At 28.6% G+C, this 19,115-nt stretch overlaps 1 protein-coding gene across 1 annotated transcript in view; it reads right to left on the bottom strand.

Annotated features, from left to right (window-relative positions):
* LOC113376851 (sn1-specific diacylglycerol lipase alpha-like) overlaps nucleotides 1-19,115 on the bottom strand; it is a 57,317-nt gene that overhangs the window by 13,054 nt on the left and 25,148 nt on the right. The window contains exons 2-10 of the mRNA XM_026616923.1: nucleotides 5,328-5,422; nucleotides 5,153-5,259; nucleotides 3,742-3,846; nucleotides 3,542-3,646; nucleotides 3,230-3,341; nucleotides 2,715-2,783; nucleotides 2,499-2,606; nucleotides 1,336-1,447; nucleotides 658-756 (exon numbers count right to left, since the gene is read on the bottom strand). Coding sequence (XP_026472708.1) covers nucleotides 658-756; nucleotides 1,336-1,447; nucleotides 2,499-2,606; nucleotides 2,715-2,783; nucleotides 3,230-3,341; nucleotides 3,542-3,646; nucleotides 3,742-3,846; nucleotides 5,153-5,259; nucleotides 5,328-5,422 — 912 coding nt within the window. The remainder of the gene's footprint in view (nucleotides 1-657; nucleotides 757-1,335; nucleotides 1,448-2,498; nucleotides 2,607-2,714; nucleotides 2,784-3,229; nucleotides 3,342-3,541; nucleotides 3,647-3,741; nucleotides 3,847-5,152; nucleotides 5,260-5,327; nucleotides 5,423-19,115) is intronic.

Genomic DNA, 19,115 nt, shown 5'->3' with positions numbered 1-19,115 from the left:
TTCTTAATTTGCTCACCAGTAGAGTATACTTTTTACCTTTTAAATTGATATTTTTTTTTTTCGTCAGTATAGTATTAGTATTCGTTAGTATAGTTCTTGTTTTGATGTACTAAGTAGCTATTGAATATGCTTGTCCGAATTAATTCTTTTATTTTTCTATGCTAGTATATAGTTAGTAAAGTGCTTTTGTATTTTTTATCTAGACATTCAATTTGTCAGTAAAGTTTACATTTTCACTTCGTCAGTAGAGTTTTCTTTTTCTTTTCATGTCGGGATTTAACTTGTTCGTCAGTAGAGTCATTTTTTATGTTAGTGTAGTTTAATTTTTCTTTTTACTTCGATTTTTAGGTTGCCAATAGAGTCCATTTGTTTTGTCAGTAGAGTCCTTTTGTTTTGCAAGTAGAGTATTATTTTTGTTTTCATGTTGAGGTTTAGATTTTTCGCCAGTAGAGTCCTTTTTTATCGTCAGTAGAGTCCTTTTATCTTGTTAGTGGAGTCTTATTTTTTCACTTCGAATTTTAGGTTTTTCGTCAAAAGAATTCTATTATATTGCCAGCAGAATTTTATTTTTATTTTTATATCGTGGTTTAGTTCGGTCGTCAGTAGAGTCCTATTTGTAAACAGTAACTATTTTTTTTAAATTTCATTAAGAATTACCTGGAATTTTTCGAAGTCCGACTTGTTGTCCAGTGATAGAAATTTGGTTTGTGCGTTGATTGGAACACCGGATAAAAAGTCGTAGGTGCCGTTTATTCTCTGAAAAAAAAAGAAATTAATTTCTTTAACAAAATCTAATGTACAAAATATTCTAAAATCGGCTACAATACTAGCCTTCAGTCAATGGAACTAAAATAAAATTTAATAATTAAAATATGTAACAATTAAAATTAAAAGTAAAAAAGTACAAGACTAGCAGTAGAGGATTTTATATATATATATATATATATATATATATATATATATATATATATATTATTAATAACGAACTGGAAAATTTTGTTTATTATAAAAATAATAATAAACTATTAAAGAAGATCATTCACTGATATGTCTTATGAATAAATTTTCTTCAAAATGTAGTAAAATATTATATTTCACCTTAATAATGTGTATCGTAAGCATAGTTTTAAATTGGCTAAAATTTTTAGAATGGTTGAAGACGTTTTATTATATTTTAGTTAGTTTCACCAATATAATTTGGGTTACAATCTATGCAATTAATTTGACTAACTAGATTTCTAGGACATTGGATTTGACTATAACCGAAACGTATGGATTTTAGATTTTTTTCAAGATATTGGTTTATATCATGATAATTCGTATTTTTTTATTTACCTGTCTAACGATGGCATCTCGTTCCAATTTCTGGAACTTCCTCAACAGAACCAAACCGGCTATGACGTCACTTGGAACCACGTCCAAGTCTCGGAAGAACTCGCTCAATAATCTGGGAATTTAAACCAATATTTTAATATATATATATATATATATATATATATATATATAATAAATTGTTTCTTGGGCATCCATCCAGTAATTAAAAAACAGTTTTAATGAAAAATGTTTTTATTTATAGAGAACATACGTTTCGGGTCTGGATTTGACCCATCTTCAGTGCTACAATTAAATAATTCAGGGTTACAAATTAAATCAATATAAAAAAATACATAATTAACAGACAAAAATAAGTAAAACAATGTATATGAAAAGTATATATGAAAAACAACCATAAAATAAACAATGTAAAGAAACTCACCATACAAATAAACTTTGAAAAACAACACAAAAACACAAAATTGCACGAAAAATAAATAAAAGTGAAATAAAAAATTGATGAAACGTCGAGTTATGAAAAATTTAAAAAAAAAATTTTTTTTTAAAATTTTTTTAAAATTTTTCATAACTCGACGTTTCATCAATTTTTTATTTCACTTTTATTTATTTTGCGTGCAATTTTGTGTTTTTGTGTTGTTTTTCAAAGTTTATTTGTATGGTGAGTTTCTTTACATTGTTTATTTTATGGTTGTTTTTCATATATACTTTTCATATACACTGTTTTACTTATTTTTGTCTGTTAATTATGTATTTTTTTATATTGATTTAATTTGTAACCCTGAATTATTTAATTGTAGCACTGAAGATGGGTCAAATCCAGACCCGAAACGTATGTTCTCTATAAATAAAAACATTTTTCATTAAAACTGTTTTTTAATTACTGGATGGATGCCCAAGAAACAATTTATTATATTATTTCACCATCTGAAGAAAAACCTCTCGCTTTATATATATATATATATATATATATATATATATATATATATATTCATTTTTTTATATAATTTCAATGTAACTGCCAACAGCACTCATACTGTGTGTCATTGTTTTGTCGAGAGAAAGTGGAGTTTGAAAGATTTGTAATTTATTAAAAGATTCATTAATATTAAACGAGTAATTACATAATTATGATAATTAGTTATATTAGATATATATTTTTTTACCTTGCAATGTCTCCAAAATTGTGTCTGACCCTATCAGATCGAGGAACACAACAAAATAGGAATTTACATCGGGAGTCCCAACTGTTTTGATATGCTCGTAGAACTTTCCTAAAATGATAAAAATATTATTTATATACATATACTATTATATATATACATATATATATATATATATATATATATATATAATCATAATTATTTATAAAAAAATCTTACCTTTGTCTCCAGTTCCTGTTACTGGTTGAACGTTTGTACTGAAATCTGCTCGTTTGTTCGTTGTCTTTTCTGAAAAATAAGTTCTACTATATAGCTACTATAATGATTCCACTTGCACCTAGTTAAATGTACTTTTGTTCAAATAAACTAAAATATATATGTTTTATATTGTGAACTAACTCGAGAAAAAAATTGCACAGTGTGAAACACGCTTTATGCTAAAGCTGATATCACACTTGCGTTTTTATATATAGCGCGCGAGAATAGTTTTATATGAAACCGGATAAATGTGTTGAGGGCTTTAGCGTTTAAAGCTGTTCTCACACTCGATGTTTTAATTAGCATATTAAAATTATAGGAAAAAGTTTAAGTTATTGTATATGAAATAAAAGGTAAATATGTTATTTTTATAAAAGTTTTAATTAAAAATACTTAAAAAAAAACAATTTTTTAAATTTAAATTAAAACTTGAATATTTATAAAAAAATGATTTTTGGTGATAACAATAATTATACCTGCTCCTCTGGTATATTTTCATTTTCAACCAGCTCCTACCAGCAGAATCGTAGGCACACCAAATTGTAGCCAAAATAATCAGCATAATAGTACTGCTCGAACAAACCAGACCTTGAAAATAAAAATAAAAATCAAATTCATTATCTTAACAAAAAGACCACTGGACTACCACTGGCCCACGAAAATAAAAAGATGCTGGTGAAATATATGTTTTTCTAAAAAAATTAAAATTAACACAATCTTAACAAAATGACCACTGGATCTCCATCGGCCTACAATCGCGTTACATATGTATATATATTTTCTCTTACCTAGTAATAATTTTTTGCCCAAATCGACCTTGGGACAAGTCTCGAAGGATTTGACGAGCCACGATATGGCCAAACCGAGCCAGCCTAGTTCTATAAACATCACACCTGCGAAGTGAAATTGATTGAGGGAATAAAAAAGTTTTACTTCAATACTGAAATAATGTGATTGATTCGAATGATGACTATACTGTTATACTGACCTAATCTAGCGTACAAAATGTAAGGCATCGAATTTCTGGGTTCCGTATACAAAATGCTGCCCCGCATTGATACAATGCACATCAGGATCTCGATCAGGAGGGAAACTGAAATTTGAAAAAAAATCATTAATTGGATAATTTTATATAAAAAGTGGTTCAACCGCGCAATAGACATTTCTTTGGTCATATTATTTTCAATCGGCTCACCTATTAATATAATCAAATATGCTATGATTAGTAGAGTCCCTTGACTAATTTCTAGATAAGAACGAAGTTTACTCGTCAGTCGAGTCCCTTTCTTATCATCCAGACAAAAAATCAAGTTTGCTCGTCAGTAGGGTCCTTTTGTTAAATATTCTAGATCAAAATCGAGTTTGCTCGTCAGTAGAGTCCCTTTTATGTTCTAGATTAGAAGTTTGCTTGTCAGTGGAGTCCCTTTACTAATTTCTAGATCAGAGTGAAGTTTACTCGTCAGTAGAGTCCTTTTCTTATCTTTCACCTGAACATTTTGTCCTATTCAGAACGCATTTTTTTTCTCATGTCGAAATTTTAGTTTGCTAGTCAGTAGAGTCCCTTTTTTGATATTTTAGACCAAAATTAAAGTTTGCTCTTCAGTACAGTTCTTTTTTATTTTCTAGATCAAAATTAAAGTTTGCTCATCAGTGGGGTCTCTTTCTAATATTCTAGATCAAAATCAAATTAGCTTGTCAGTAGAGTCCCTTTATGTTCTAAATTAAAAGTTTGCTTGTCAGTAGAGTCCCTTTTTTATTTTCTAGATTTTCTAATAATTTGTTCGTCAGTAGAGTCCCTTTTTATTATTTTCTAGATTATTTGATAATTTGTTTGTCAGTAGAGTCCCTTTTTCCATTTTCTAGATTATTTAATAATTTGTTCGTTAGTAGAAACCCTTATTCTCTATTTTGTTGGTTTGTTTCACAGTAGAGTCCCATATATCTTATTTTCTAAAATATTTCATAATTTGTTCGTCAGTTAGTTGTTTTTTATTATTTTCTAGATTTTTTTATTAATTTGTTCGTCAGTCGAGTCCCTTTCTTATCATCCAGACAAAAAATCAAGTTTGCTTGTCGGTAGAGTTCCTTTTTTATCTTCTGGAAAATTACAGTTTGCTCGTCAGTAGAGTTCTTTCATTCATCTCCTACAGATAGATAACTAATTTGCTCATCGGTAGAGTTCCTTTATTTTATATTTTAAGACAAAATCAACTTTGCTCGTCAGTAGAGTCCCTTTTTTATCTACCAAATCAATTACTAATTTGTTCGTCAGTAGAGTCCTCTCTCCCCAATTTTCTTGTCAGTGAATTCCTGTTTTATTACTACAACGTTGTTGCTTAAAGTGCACTCGCACAATAGACTTTTCTTTGGTCATAATATTTTCATTCGACTCATCTTACCTATTAATATAATCAAATATGCTATGATCTCCTGCCACATTAAATTGACACAGTACTCCTTGTCTTTGAGATCTGCACCGGATAGGACGATGCACACGACGATCGTCCTGGATAAACCAATGAATTAATAAAATTATCATTAACTAATTATCTATTTAATTATTGTGATAATTACCAGATAATGTGCAGGATTGATAGGAAAACTCCGGGCACGACCAGATCGTCCGATCCGGCCGACCAGCGCCTCTGGAACATTATCATTCCGGGCATCTGTAGAAAAAAAAGAAATAAGACTGTTAAATTTATCTTTTATCATTATTGGAATAAGATTATTTTATATATAAGTGTTCCGGATCGAAGGACCAATGTTTTTTGTTGAAGTATAAGCTGAAGGACCAGATAGAATTAGTGGCTCTATCAACCGTTTTAAAATGTAAATATTGATTAACAACAAATAGATTTACACTTATTTATTTGTAGAATATAATTTACACTGTTTGTATGATAAAGTTTTAGTAATTGATATAATAGGAATATTTGAAAGTGTGGATAGTTTCGCGACTGGATTTAGACTATATTGTTAGGGCCGCCTTCAGGTATCTAGAGGGCAACTTTATTGCCGATCTTGGGTCGCAAATGTCCATGCATCGTTGGAAGATGCAATTCTCTTGCGCCAAAATTAATGAGATGTTGTCACGTCTATTTTGGCGTAAACATACTCCCGCCCTTGAAATAATATAGTGTATATGATTTCAAAATTAAAATTATAGTTTATCACTCTAAGTTAATTATAGTCTGTTGTTTGAAATATATTGTCTATGACTTTTGTAATACACCAATTTGATTAACTGCACGTTTAACTACACCAATTTCAGTCTTGATTGTTACCACGCGCACAAGTTGATCATCTTCTGGGTGAGTGTCTAGAAATCGCCCCAATCGTCCATGTAGTGAAGGTAAATTGTCCTTTCTGACCACTACCAAATTCCCCATTTCAGCTGTTTACGATAGTTGTACTTGCCATTTGTCGTAGTTTGCAACCCTGGCGCATTTCTTGTACTCTTGTTGCACAAGTTTTTTTTTCTTTGAAGTTCCTGGTGTTGAGCAAGGGTGTTTCCAAGAATATCAAGCATTGATGGATAGGGAGCTGAGATTGAGGATTTTAAATATGGAAGTGATTAGGAATTAATGGATCATAATCTTGCGGATTGGAGCTTAAGAGGTTGGTTTCGAGTTCAATAATGTTCCGATATGTGTTTGAACCATATAGAATTGCCGTAAAGAATTAGAATTAGAAAATAATTTCGAAAATTTACAAAATTTTTTTAGATGAGCTTTATATGAAAATTTGATGGTATATGAAACCTCGACATAGTCCATTTGACTATATTATTTATAATCTGGTTTTAGTTTATTTATTTTGAAAACCTTATAAGGTTTATAAGATTAGTTTCCTTATATAAATATAATTTACAAGATTTATGCGTTGCGTCAAAATTGTGTTAAAAATGGCTATCAACCATTTAGTGTTAAACCAGATATTAGTTCGACTATAAATGTATTTTGTATTTTTGTAAAGTTCGATTAGAAATGTATTTTGTATTTAATAAAAATGCGAAAATATAAGTCATAAAAAAGCCTTCATTTTTTATACACTCTTGTTTAGTGATATTCTTTTGTAACTAAGAATTCGCATGTAAAGAAAGAGTAATGCGGGATAGTACAAATGTAGATAAATTGCCCGTTAATAATTAATATATGTGTGTTGCATTTGGAAACATGTACATATTTAAGCAAGCCTTTAGTTCCTATAGGCAAATAGATATTTGTACAAAGTTAATAATTAATATATGTGTGTTGCATTTGGAAACATGTACATATTTAGGTAAGCCTTTAGTTCCTATAGGCAAATAGATATTTGTACAAAGTGGTGATATGATTTTTTAAATGTTCATGTTTAGGTATGGAAATGGATAGACGAGTGGAATTTTGGACAGCGCTATGGGTTGACATTTGTTTAGATTAAATTCAAGTATTTGGTCTGAACCCCAACGTGCAAAATTCCATTTTTATCTAATAATAGTATAAATGTATTTAAGTTTTGGATATTTGTATGATGCGTACGCAAGTTCTTGCTTGTAATTATGTCTTGCTTGACTGTCATATTTTGTGATAATTGATCTTGTGAATTATTAATAGAGCATGCAATGTCCTATTCTTTGTTGATTTAGTATTATTTTTTACACGTTTAAGTTTAATTGTAATTTAGGTGTATTATTTTTATACGATTACGTTTAATTATAATTTAAGTGTATTATTTTTTACACGTTTAAGTTTAATAAAATTGTAACAATTTTAATCGCGCGTTGCAGTTATATGTCAAAGGGACCTTACCACTAAAGATGAATTTAATAGATTATGTATAGCACTTGCGTGAAATGGAGTTCGCTGGTCTGTCTTATGATTCGACATGCAACCAATAGTTTGCGTATGTTTCGGTGTGAATAAAATTATTTTATTGGCAAAAAGAGTTTCTATTTTGTAAAAAAGATTTTATTCCCATAAGGATGATACTAAAATCGCTCTAATATAATTTTTTATCAAACGTAATATTTAATGCATATTTCATTTTTTGTGCAAGAGCTGCTAGTAATTGTGCCGTACTTAGCTTGAGGTATATACGTGCGATATTTTTTAATAGAGTTATTTTAGATCTTGCTACCATTAGGTTTATTTTATAGCTAGAATTTGACCTGATATAAAACACATTTATACGCGGATTATATGTGTAGCCATTTGATTTCATGCTTAGACGATTATCGAAAAATATAAGTAATATATTTATTTTAATGTTTAAGTGTTTAGTAGTTTTGATTTCATTACACTTTAATGTGTTTTCTAACATATTTGTAGAAAACTGTTTTAATGCATTTTGTAATTCTGAGGAAATTTCCTCGTGATGTGGTAAGTTCGACCGCCCTAGAATTTGCATTATTAGTTTAATTAAATTGTTGATTGGATATAAAAAATCTCTTGTATCATATGTTTGAACAGTAGCTGATAAAATAGATCTTTTATTCGCTATTAGATTTATTGTTTTAATCTTATAGTTAAATTTAAAACAATATAAAAATAAATTCGACGATGTCTGTAGAGATTTTGTAATTTGTTCGCCGATATTTATAGTCTGAATTAAAAGTTTTGAATAGTTGGAATTCAATTGATAAGGATTTAATTGAGTTTGTTTTAAAAGATTAGTAAGATTGTTGTTAATGAATAATAGTTTCATTATTGTATTATCTCTAGTTAATAAACTATCAACGTAAGGATAATTTGTGAGAATTTCGAATATTTTAAGCTGTTTGGTTATGTTTTGTTTGATTGATTGCATTGACAAAAACGTATTTATTTGATTAATATTTATTTTGTCATTAGAAGTTTTGCTCCAAACTGTTTGGTGCATCTTTCTGTCGCTAGTCTGAACTGAAACTTGTTTTATCATTTTCTTTATATCGACCGTAAGTACTAACGTATTCATTTTAAATTTTGGTATAATGGAAAAGATTTTATTTTGGATAGTCGGTAAAACAAGTTGTAGCTCAGTTAACGACAGATTTGTATTGAATTTAAAAGATTCTTCGAAAAATACGCAAAAATTCATTATTAAATTGTTCGACTTTAACACGCTGTGATGGGGTATATAGAAACATATTTTAGGTGTACATGCGTTTATGAATTCAGTGAATAGATTTTTGTATTCAAATGAAATATAACGTTTTAATGTTATTTGTTTACTGCGTTTTATGTTTTTGATATTTTTTGTAAAATTGATTTTAGTCCCAAAACTTCCGTTATTTGCCATAATTTTAGGCGTAGCCTTAGCATTAGAAACAAAATATTTTTTGCAATGTTCAGTGACATATTGTATATCGTTGTATGGTTTGTGTATTTCCGTAGATGTGTGTATTTGAGCTTCTAAGTTTGATTTATGATTAGATAGCGTTAATGATTTAGAAACATTTAGTTGAGGTAAATAAAATTGAGGCTGTTTTATGTTACCTGCATTGTTTGTTGTGGTATAATTTAATTTACTTTCCGAACTAGTATCTGATTTATTTAATGAAACTTGACTAAGTTTTAATAATGTTGCCAAGCATTTGTTGTATTTGTCATAAAACTCATCTAATTCGTTTTCAATTAAATTATCAATTTGCTCTTCGTCGTCTAGTAATGTTGCTATTTCGATAACCGTATCTTCATATGTTTTTAAAAAAGGTTTTACATATTCGATAAAGCGGTTTATATCTAAAATATTTAACTCACAAACAGGTATGCTTGACCATTGCTTGCAAATCTTTTCGATAGATGCTAATCGCGATTTAATTATGAGTTGCTTGATATTTAGTGACTTTAATGTTTTTGATGATTCCATTTTGACACATATTATATTGAACTCTAATTATTAAATATGGAGAGACAGATAGGAAGGGAATGCTTGACTAACCTGATTCACTCGCTGCTTGCTTCGCTCGTTCGTTGGTGTAGCGCCAAAGTTAGAACTTCCTGTCTTGTTTAGAACTTCCACTTTATTTAATTTTTGATTTTAGATTTAATTATTTTAGTTATTTCCTTCGCACTGGTGATCAAATTCGGATCGTTTGGACCAATGTTTTTTGTTGAAGTATAAGCTGAAGGACCAGATAGAATTAGTGGCTCTATCAACCGTTTTAAAATGTAAATATTGATTAATAACAAATAGATTTACACTTATTTATTTGTAGAATATAATTTACACTGTTTGTATGATATAGTATGAGTATTGAAAGATATTGAAATATTTGTATGTTGATAGCTTGGCGACCGAGTCTAGACTATGTTAATAGTTTCGCGACTGGATTTAGACTATATTGTTAGGGCCGCCTTCAGGTATCTAGAGGGCAACTTTATTGCCGATCTTGGGTCGCAAATGTCCATGCATCGTTGGAAGATGCAATTCTCTTGCGCCAAAATTAATGAGATGTTGTCACGTCTATTTTGGCGTAAACAATAAGAGAGCGTGGATTTTCGTCATTCTTAAAGATAAAGCGCATTTATCATATCATACATATATTAAACATAATTTGTGATCTTTAAAATATATATCGAGTAAGTGACATAACCTCAAAACCAAATTATAATATGATTAGTTAATACAAATAAAATGAAGACTGATGAAATTTATCATAGGTAGTATAAGATTGTTCTTTCAATTGTGTTAGTAAGATAAGAGAGCGGCAACAAAAAAGAGTCAAAAGTGTCGAGTTGTATTTTTTTCAATACTGATGAGCAAAATTTAATTATAAACTTCCCGTAGGGTAAGTTATAGCAATGGGCCGAAAATCGAAAATGAAAATTTTTGCATTTCTCGACGTTTTGAAGGTTTCTGAACATTTTTAAGGGGCATACCTCAGAAACTAAATGGATGTGTGTGTGTGTGTTTTGTATGGCCGCATTTTTTCGTTCACGTTTTCGGGCGCACGGATCAACCGATTTAAATGGTTTAAAAAACATTCCATTCTTATTACTAGGGAGATATGCTGATTAGTTTTTGGCAAAGGCAGGTCCAGCCATTTCGGAGATACAGAGCTAAATGTGCAAAAAATGGCAGTTTTTAAGTGAACTAAGCGATGTCCGATTTGAATGATCTAAAAAACTTTCTGCTTGTTTCAACAAAATAATTGCTTTTGGAAAAAAATAATTTTGTAATTTTGAATTAAAAATTGAAAAAAATACCCAGACTAAGCACAGTCTAAGCGTCACTCTGGTACAAATGCGTTACCTAAGTGCGTTTAGACTGTTTATGACCAATTTTATAAAAACTATTAAAAAATGTGAAAATGCCGGCCAGCTAAGAACAGTATAAGTGAAAATGTCGTACAGAATTATTTGCAAGTGCGTTTAGACTGTGACTATGAGGCACTTTTTCAATTTTTAGGCAGCTATTTTTTTTTAAATTGAATTCGAAATGAAATGACGATTGTTGTTAATGTTCTAGAGATAAATTGATTTATGATTCACATTTGATTTGCTCAAATATAACAAACAAGATAGCAAAAATAATGAAACAATTAACTATAATTATAATTAGTATTTGTAATAATATATTTGAAAACGTTTAAAATTTCTCGAATATTTCATTACGGTACGCGAAGTTCCAGCAATTTACCTCAAGGCACGATGCCATACACAACTAGTCTTATATCAAAATGAACTAAAAACTCAATTTGAAATTTTAAGATTATATTTCTACTCAATATATTGTAAACGGTTAAGTAAACTAAATAGCTCTAAGAAAATTAGAACTCTACTGACGAGCAAACTCAATATCATCTTTCTTAACTGATATGTGTTACGTTTAATAAAGAATTCTACCAAATTTCGGGTTTTAGGAAACTATTTAGTAAAAGTAGTTCTATTGACACTACTGACAAACATTGTGAGTTTTGGGCTTTAGATATTTTACGACTTACAATTAGTAAAACAAAAAGAATTATACTGACGAGCTAGATGATCTTGCACGGTTTTTCATGATTTCGTTTCTACATAGCAATTGCTTCGAAAAAAAGTTCAAAATTTCCAAAACATTTCATAGTATAACGAAATCAAATTTTTCAAAAAAGTCACTCTTTTTCAAAATTTCAAAAATCTAAAACAAATAATAAAAAATCAGAGTTCTAAAAGAAAATTGAATCATTTTTGAAAATTTAAATTTTTGGTGAGCGAAGTTCCAGCAATTTGCCTTAAGGCACGATGCCATGCACCACTAGTTTTAAATTTAAACTAATTTGATCAAAGTTCGGCTCTGTTTTCCCGATAGTTTTTATTTTCTGATAGGAAGAATTTTATGACACATGAAAACTCTTATCGCGTTCTCTATATTATGGTGACCTAAAGATAGGAATGACATATATAGATATATACATTTATATATATATATATATATATTATATATAAATATATATATATATATATACTAGCTGGACCGGCAAACTTTATTTAGCCATAAAAAATATTTCTAGAACATTTTTAGTATAAAAAATAACTAACTGTTTATGAATGTGGAAGTATATGTGTTATATAAGTGAAAAAGACACCAATCACAATTAACATGGATGGTTTACCCAATGCCAAGCCTACCACATTTAAATAAAATCTGTGTTATAGGTTTAAAAAAAATAATAAAAATCGCAGATGTTTTGATACCTCATTTTTGAAATACAAATATTATATAAAATTGAGTTCTAATTATTATTACCTCTGAATTGTTTAATTAATAGTTAAACAGGAAAACGAAGCATTTCACTTGCGCACTTTTGTAAATATAATGTCACTGGAATATTTGTTGAATCATCATTGCATTACTAATGTTATTTGAGATTATTATCTTATTAGTAAAATAAACTTATATTATCTGACTATTATTTTTTACTACACACGAAGAACATCTCATCATAAATAAATGGAAATAAATAAGAAAAAACTCTACTGACGAACAAAGCGAAATAAATTGTAAAAGTCAAAAGAACTCTTTTACAAGCAAATTAAAAAAGTGATCAGAGGACTCTACTGAAAAGCAAATTATGAAAAAAATGGTAAAAAAAATTCTACTGATGGACAAACTAAATTTACATTTAAATGAAAAAGGACTCTACTGACAAGCAAGTTTAGAAAAAAAGTGTGAAAAAAACTCTACTGACTAACAAATTTGCAATTCGTTGATGAAATGTCATATAGATAACAAAGAAACTCTACTGACTAGCAAGTTAAAAAACTGATAAAATAACTCTACTGACGAGCAAACTGAAAAAAGGAACTCTACTGTCGAAAAAACTGGTAAAAAACAACTTTATTGACGAGCAAATTAAAAAAATGAAAAAAGAACTCTACTGACGAGCAAACTGAAGTGAAAAAGAGTAAAGGACTTTACTAACGAAATGGAAAAAAGGGATTGTACTGACGTGCAAATTTAAAAAAGAAACTTTACTGACTAGCAATTGAGAAAAAGGAACTTTAATGACGAGCAAATGAAAAAAAGGAACTCTACTGATGAGCAAATTGGTACAAAACAATTTTATCGACGAGCATATTTAAAGAAGGAACTCTACTTACGAGCAAGTTAAAAAAAATGATAAAAGGACTCTACTGACGAGAAAACTGAAATGAAAAGGAACTCTATTAACCAGGAAATTAATAAAAAAAAATGTAAACAGGACTCTACTGACGAACAAATTTAGAAAAAATGATGATTAGAACTCTACTGATGAGCAAAGTGAAAAAGAGGACTCTACTGACGAGCAAACTGGAAAAAGGAACTCTACTAACGAGAAAATAGGAAAAGGAACTCTACTAACTAGAAAATTAATAAAAAAATGTGAACAGGACTCTACTCACGAACAAATTTAGAAAAAATGATAATTAGAACTCTACTGATGAGCAAAGTAAAAAAAGAACTCTACTGACTATCAAATTGAGGAAAAAAGTGATAAAATAATGATAATGAAAACTTTGCTGATGAGCAAAATAAAAAAGAACTCTACTGACTACCAAATTGAGGAAAAAGTGGCAAAAAGTTTTTTTGACAAATGAATTAAGAAAAATGTAAAAGGAACTCTACTGACGAGCAAAAATTGCCACAAAATTATAAAATGTTATTTAAGATACGAAGGAAAGAACTCTACTGACGAGCAAATTTCAAAATCAGTTGTAAAATGTCATTTTAGACCCTAAATGGACTCTCTGATAAATAAATAACAAAAAGGAACTCTACTGACGAGCAACTTTAGAAAACAAAATTATTCTTGAGTGAAAAGTGATAAAAAGAACTCTACTGACGATCAAAATCAGAAAATAATATTTTTTACAATATTTTGATCGATATAAGTGTGAATTTAAAATATATATTCGAGAGTAAATTATCATTACCTTTAAATTGTTTAATTAATAGTCAAACAGGAGAACGAAACATTTCACTTGCGCACTTTTGTAAATAAAATGTTACTGGAATATTTGTTGAATCATCGTCATCACTACATAATATTATTTACGACTATTATTATTTAATATGGTCTTATCTTATTTAAAACAAGAACGTTTTTTTTTTGCGCACACAAATCATCACTTGTTGTTATCTTGTACTAATTATTACTAAAAACTGATTAGTGACGTCACTAAATGTTGCATCCGGATGCATAACCTACATTTGATAACAAACATTGAAAAAAATACTTAATAAAATGATTTACATAATTTACATAAGTTTGTTATTGATAATATTTTTATAATTATGAGCTCGATTCCAACTTCAGCCAGCTGGGTATCAAGCAGTATGATACGAGATTATTATTATTTTAGATAATCTTAATTTAATTAAAAAGCTAAATTTAAAAACGAATTGTGTTCAATAAAACAAAATTATTATTATTAAAAGTTTGATTTTTTCCAAGAAATTCGATTTGCCACTCTAGACGTTTTATGTCATTCTGAATCGTTTCACACCGAAGTTTGGAATAAAATATGTGTCAAGGTTTTTTTCGAAGCTGGTAAAAATTATATTTATCAAACGGTTTGAAAGTTTTTAACAAGAATTTTAAAATATTCATAGAATTCTGTATTTGTGCCAATATAATGGCGTAATGTCTTACAGCATAATTTATGATGCAACTTTCATTAAATGAAAGTGTAATGAACTTTTGTAATAGATTGTTTTAATTATTTTATGTGTTAAAAACAATTATTAAAAAGTTTACTAGTCTAAGTGATAATTTGTCACAAATGTATTAGCAATTGGATTTAGATTCTGGCTATACTGGAACACTTTTTCAATTTTGAGAAAATTATCGAAAAAAATGAAAAAAAGAGACTGTCTAAGCACAGTCTAAATAAAATCCTAGTTCAAATATATTCGCAAGGTCGTTTAGACTGTGACTTAAAGGAGTACTTTTCCAATTTTATGTAAATTTTTAGAAATGCAATTTTGGCTTAAAAATTCAAAAAATTATCCGAACCAAGCACAGTCTAAGAGTGGTACAAATATTTTTGCAAGTGCGTTTAGATTGTGACTGTATGGAAGCACTTTTTCATTTTCGTATAAAATAATATTATTAAAAAGTTTACTATCTAAGCACAGTCTAAGAGATAATATCTTACAAATGTTTTAGTAATTGAATTTAGATTCTGACTGTACGGGAGCACTTTTGTCAATTTTGTGAAAATTATTGAAAAAGTTAAAAAAATAGCCAGTATAGGCACAGTCTAAGTTACAACCTGGTATAAATATATTTGCAAGGGCGTTTAGACTGTGACCAAATACTTTTCTAATTTTATCTAAATTTTTAGAAATTATTTTGGGGTAAAAATACAAAAATTAACCCAGACTAAGCACAGTCTAAGTGACAACCCGGTACAAATGTGTTCGCAAGTGCGTTCAGATTGTGACTGTATGGGAGCACTTTTTCAATTTTGTAAAAATTATTGAAGAAAATAAAAAAAGAGACTGTCTAAGCACAGTTTATGTGATAACCTGGTACAAATATATTCGCAAGGCCGTTTAAACTGTGACTATATAGGAGCACTTTGCTAATTTTATGTAAAATCATAAAAATGTAATGTAATTTGGGGTTACAAATTTTAAAAATTAGTCAGTTAAGCACAGTCTAAGTGATACCCAGGTACAAATGTTTTCGCAAGTGCGTTTAGGTTGTGATTGCATAGGAGCGATTTTTCAATTTTGAGAAAATTATTAAAAAAAATAAAAAAATGTGCATAGGCACAGTCTAAGTGACAACCTGGTACAAATATATTGGCAAGGATGTTTAGATTGTGACTGTACTGGAGAACTTTCCAATTTTATGTAAATTATTGAGAAAAAATGAAAAAAGAGACTGTCTTCACACAGTCTAAGTGACAAACTAGTACAAATATATTCGCAAGGATGTTTAGACTGTTACTGTGTGTAGCACTCTTTCAATTTTATGTAAATTCATAGAAATGTAATTTTGAGTTAAAAATACAAAAATTTACCCAGTAAGTGACAACCTCGTACAAATGTTTTCGCAAGTGCATTTAGTTTGTGACTGTATTGAAGCACTTTTTCAATTTTGAGAAAATTATTGAAAAAATTGAAAAAAAAGCGAACTAGTCACAGTCAAAGTTACAAACTAATACATATATATTTGCAAGGATGTTTATAATGTGTCTTTACTAAACCAACTTTTCCAATTTCGTCGCCAAATTTTTCTTTTTTGAAAATGCTCTAAAAGGAATACTGAAGATTTTCTCGAATTTCTTTTTTACTCGAAAGTACAATATTCTCGGTTAATAAAAAGAAATAATTTTCAAATTGCTGTATCCGGTGGCCATGTAAAAAAACAAGAAAAATAAGGGAAGGGACTCTACTAACGAACAAACAAGAGTAAAAAGAACAAAGAACTCTACTGACGATTTCTTAGAAAAAAAAATATAAAAATAGAACTCGGCTGAAGAGCAAATTGGGATTTACTGACAAGCAAATTAGAATTTCTCATTAATCATTTATAAAAAGGACTCTACTGACAACCAAATCGAGATTTCTTCAAAATTGGTTTTGAACAAAAGACTCTACTGTCAAGTAAATTGGGATTATTTCAGAAATTATTGATAAATGAGGACTCTACTGACGAGCAAACTATGATTTATTAGAAAAATATTCACAAAAAAAGACTACTGACGATCAAAATAGACCATCAAAGAAAGGACTCTACTAACAAGAAAATTCAGAAATTAATTATAAAATGTCATTTTAGAAAAAAACAAAGAATTCTACTGACGATCAAATAGGGATTTATTTAAAAAAATATGAATAAAAGGACTCTACTAATGAACAAATTGAGATGAGCAAATTAGCATTTCCTTGAAAATATTTATAAAAAAAACTCTACTGACGAGCAAATTCGGATTACTTGGAGATTATTTATAAAAAAAGACTCTACTGACGAGCAAATCAATTTTTTAAGAAAATATTTATATAGCACAAGAACTTTATTGACAATCAAGATGAGATTTTTTGGAAATTGTTTATAAAAAGTACTCTACTGACGAGCAATTTGAGATTTCTTCAGAAATTATTTACATAACAAAAGAACTCTACTGACGAGAAAATAGAGATTTCTTCAAAATTATTTATTAAAAAGGACTCTACTGACGAGCAAACTAAAGAAAAAGAAACTTGATCAAACTAAAAACAATGAGAAAAGAAACTCTACTGACGACCAAATAAGAATTAAAGAACACTACTGACGATCTAACTAAACTCACTAAAAAATGGTTTTCTTCGCGAAAAAATGAAATTAATAATATAGCACTTTGCTCTTACATTTATGTTTAATCTACACAATCCGACTTGTTAATTTTATGTCATCTCCTCGACGTTTTAGGTCATTCTGAATCGTTTGGGACCATAGAAAAACTCAAATTAGTTGTCAATATTCATTTAATTTATTTATTAATTTAATCAATTTTGTTATTTTATTAATTGTAGAATATTATTTTGAAATAAGTAAATCTTTAAGGCAAATCACACTACACTTCTAGTTTTATTTCATCATTATATCTACTGAAGAGATATTAATTATTGAATTTCTTCTCATATGTAAAACAATCACTCTTTTAAGATTTATTGTTTTTATTCTAAAAAGTTTAATGCTAATATTGAATTTTGGTACTTAGCTTACAAACTTACGTATAATTTGTTTAAACAAAATCTTAATTGTATTAGTAAAATAATTAATTACATTTCTATTCTTTTTACTGAATCGTTGGTTAGGAATATTTATTATCGAAATAAGAAAATCCTTAAGGCCAATCACACTACACTACTAGTTTTATTCCGTCACATAACTAGTTTAAACAAAATCAATGACGAAAGGGATTTTTTAGACATTATTTATAAAAAAGAACTCTACTGACAAACACATCGTTATTTTTTCGAAATTGCTTAGAAAAAAGGACTCTACTGACGAGCAAATTGGAATTTCTTGGAAATTATTTATAAAAAAGACACTCTACTCAGGAGCAAATTCGGAAATTATTGGTAAAATTTCATTTAAGAAAAGAACAAAAAGCTCTACTGACGAGTAAATGGATTTAAAAAAAATATTATTATTCATGTAACAAAAGGAGTCTACTGACGATCAAATTGTGATTTATTCAAAATTGTTCATATAAAAGCACTCTACTGACGAGCAAATCGAGTTTTCTTGAAGATTATTTATAAAAAATGACTCTACTGACGACCAAATGGAGATTTTTTCAAAAGTGTTTATGAAAAAAGAACTCTACTAACGACTAAATTGATTTATATTGATATATTTTTTTACACATTATTTCTACAGATTTTTTTTTAATAAAAGGGCTAACTAGGACTTTTCAGAAATTTTTATTAAAAGAAACTATACTGTCGAGCAAATTATGATTAAGCATTATCTGTGAAAATAAGTACTTTATGGACGAGCAAACTAGAATTGAAAAAACAAGGAACACAACTGTTGATCTGACTAAACTCACTAAAAATAAGTTTTCTTCAAAAAAAAAAAAATAAAAATCAATTATTTAGCACTTTGTTCTTACATTTATATTTGTTTAATGTTAATTTTATTTTATATCCTCGACGTTTCAAGTCATTCTGAATCGTTTGACACCAAAATTGCATAAACTAATCAATTGTAGAACATTATTCCTAGACAAAAAAATTCTAAAGGCCACTCACACTACACTAATAGTTTTAATCATTACGCGTGCTAGTAATTTATTTAAACAAAATCTTAATGTAATTAGTTACTAAATTAATTACACTTTCACTTTAATATTGTCTCTAATGAAATTAAATTCCAAAATAAATATTTGTTCGTCGGCAAATGAAATATTATCACCATCGTCGCCGCCGATGTTT

The sequence above is a fragment of the Ctenocephalides felis genome, unplaced genomic scaffold, assembly GCF_003426905.1.
Source record: "Ctenocephalides felis isolate EL2017-DRISC unplaced genomic scaffold, ASM342690v1 CF-g0.4_SCAFFOLD_01886, whole genome shotgun sequence".
In the NCBI taxonomy this organism is placed as follows: Eukaryota; Metazoa; Arthropoda; class Insecta; order Siphonaptera; family Pulicidae; genus Ctenocephalides; species Ctenocephalides felis.
Note: the sequence above shows the minus strand (reverse complement) of the source record. Positions and strands in the feature narration are given on the sequence as shown.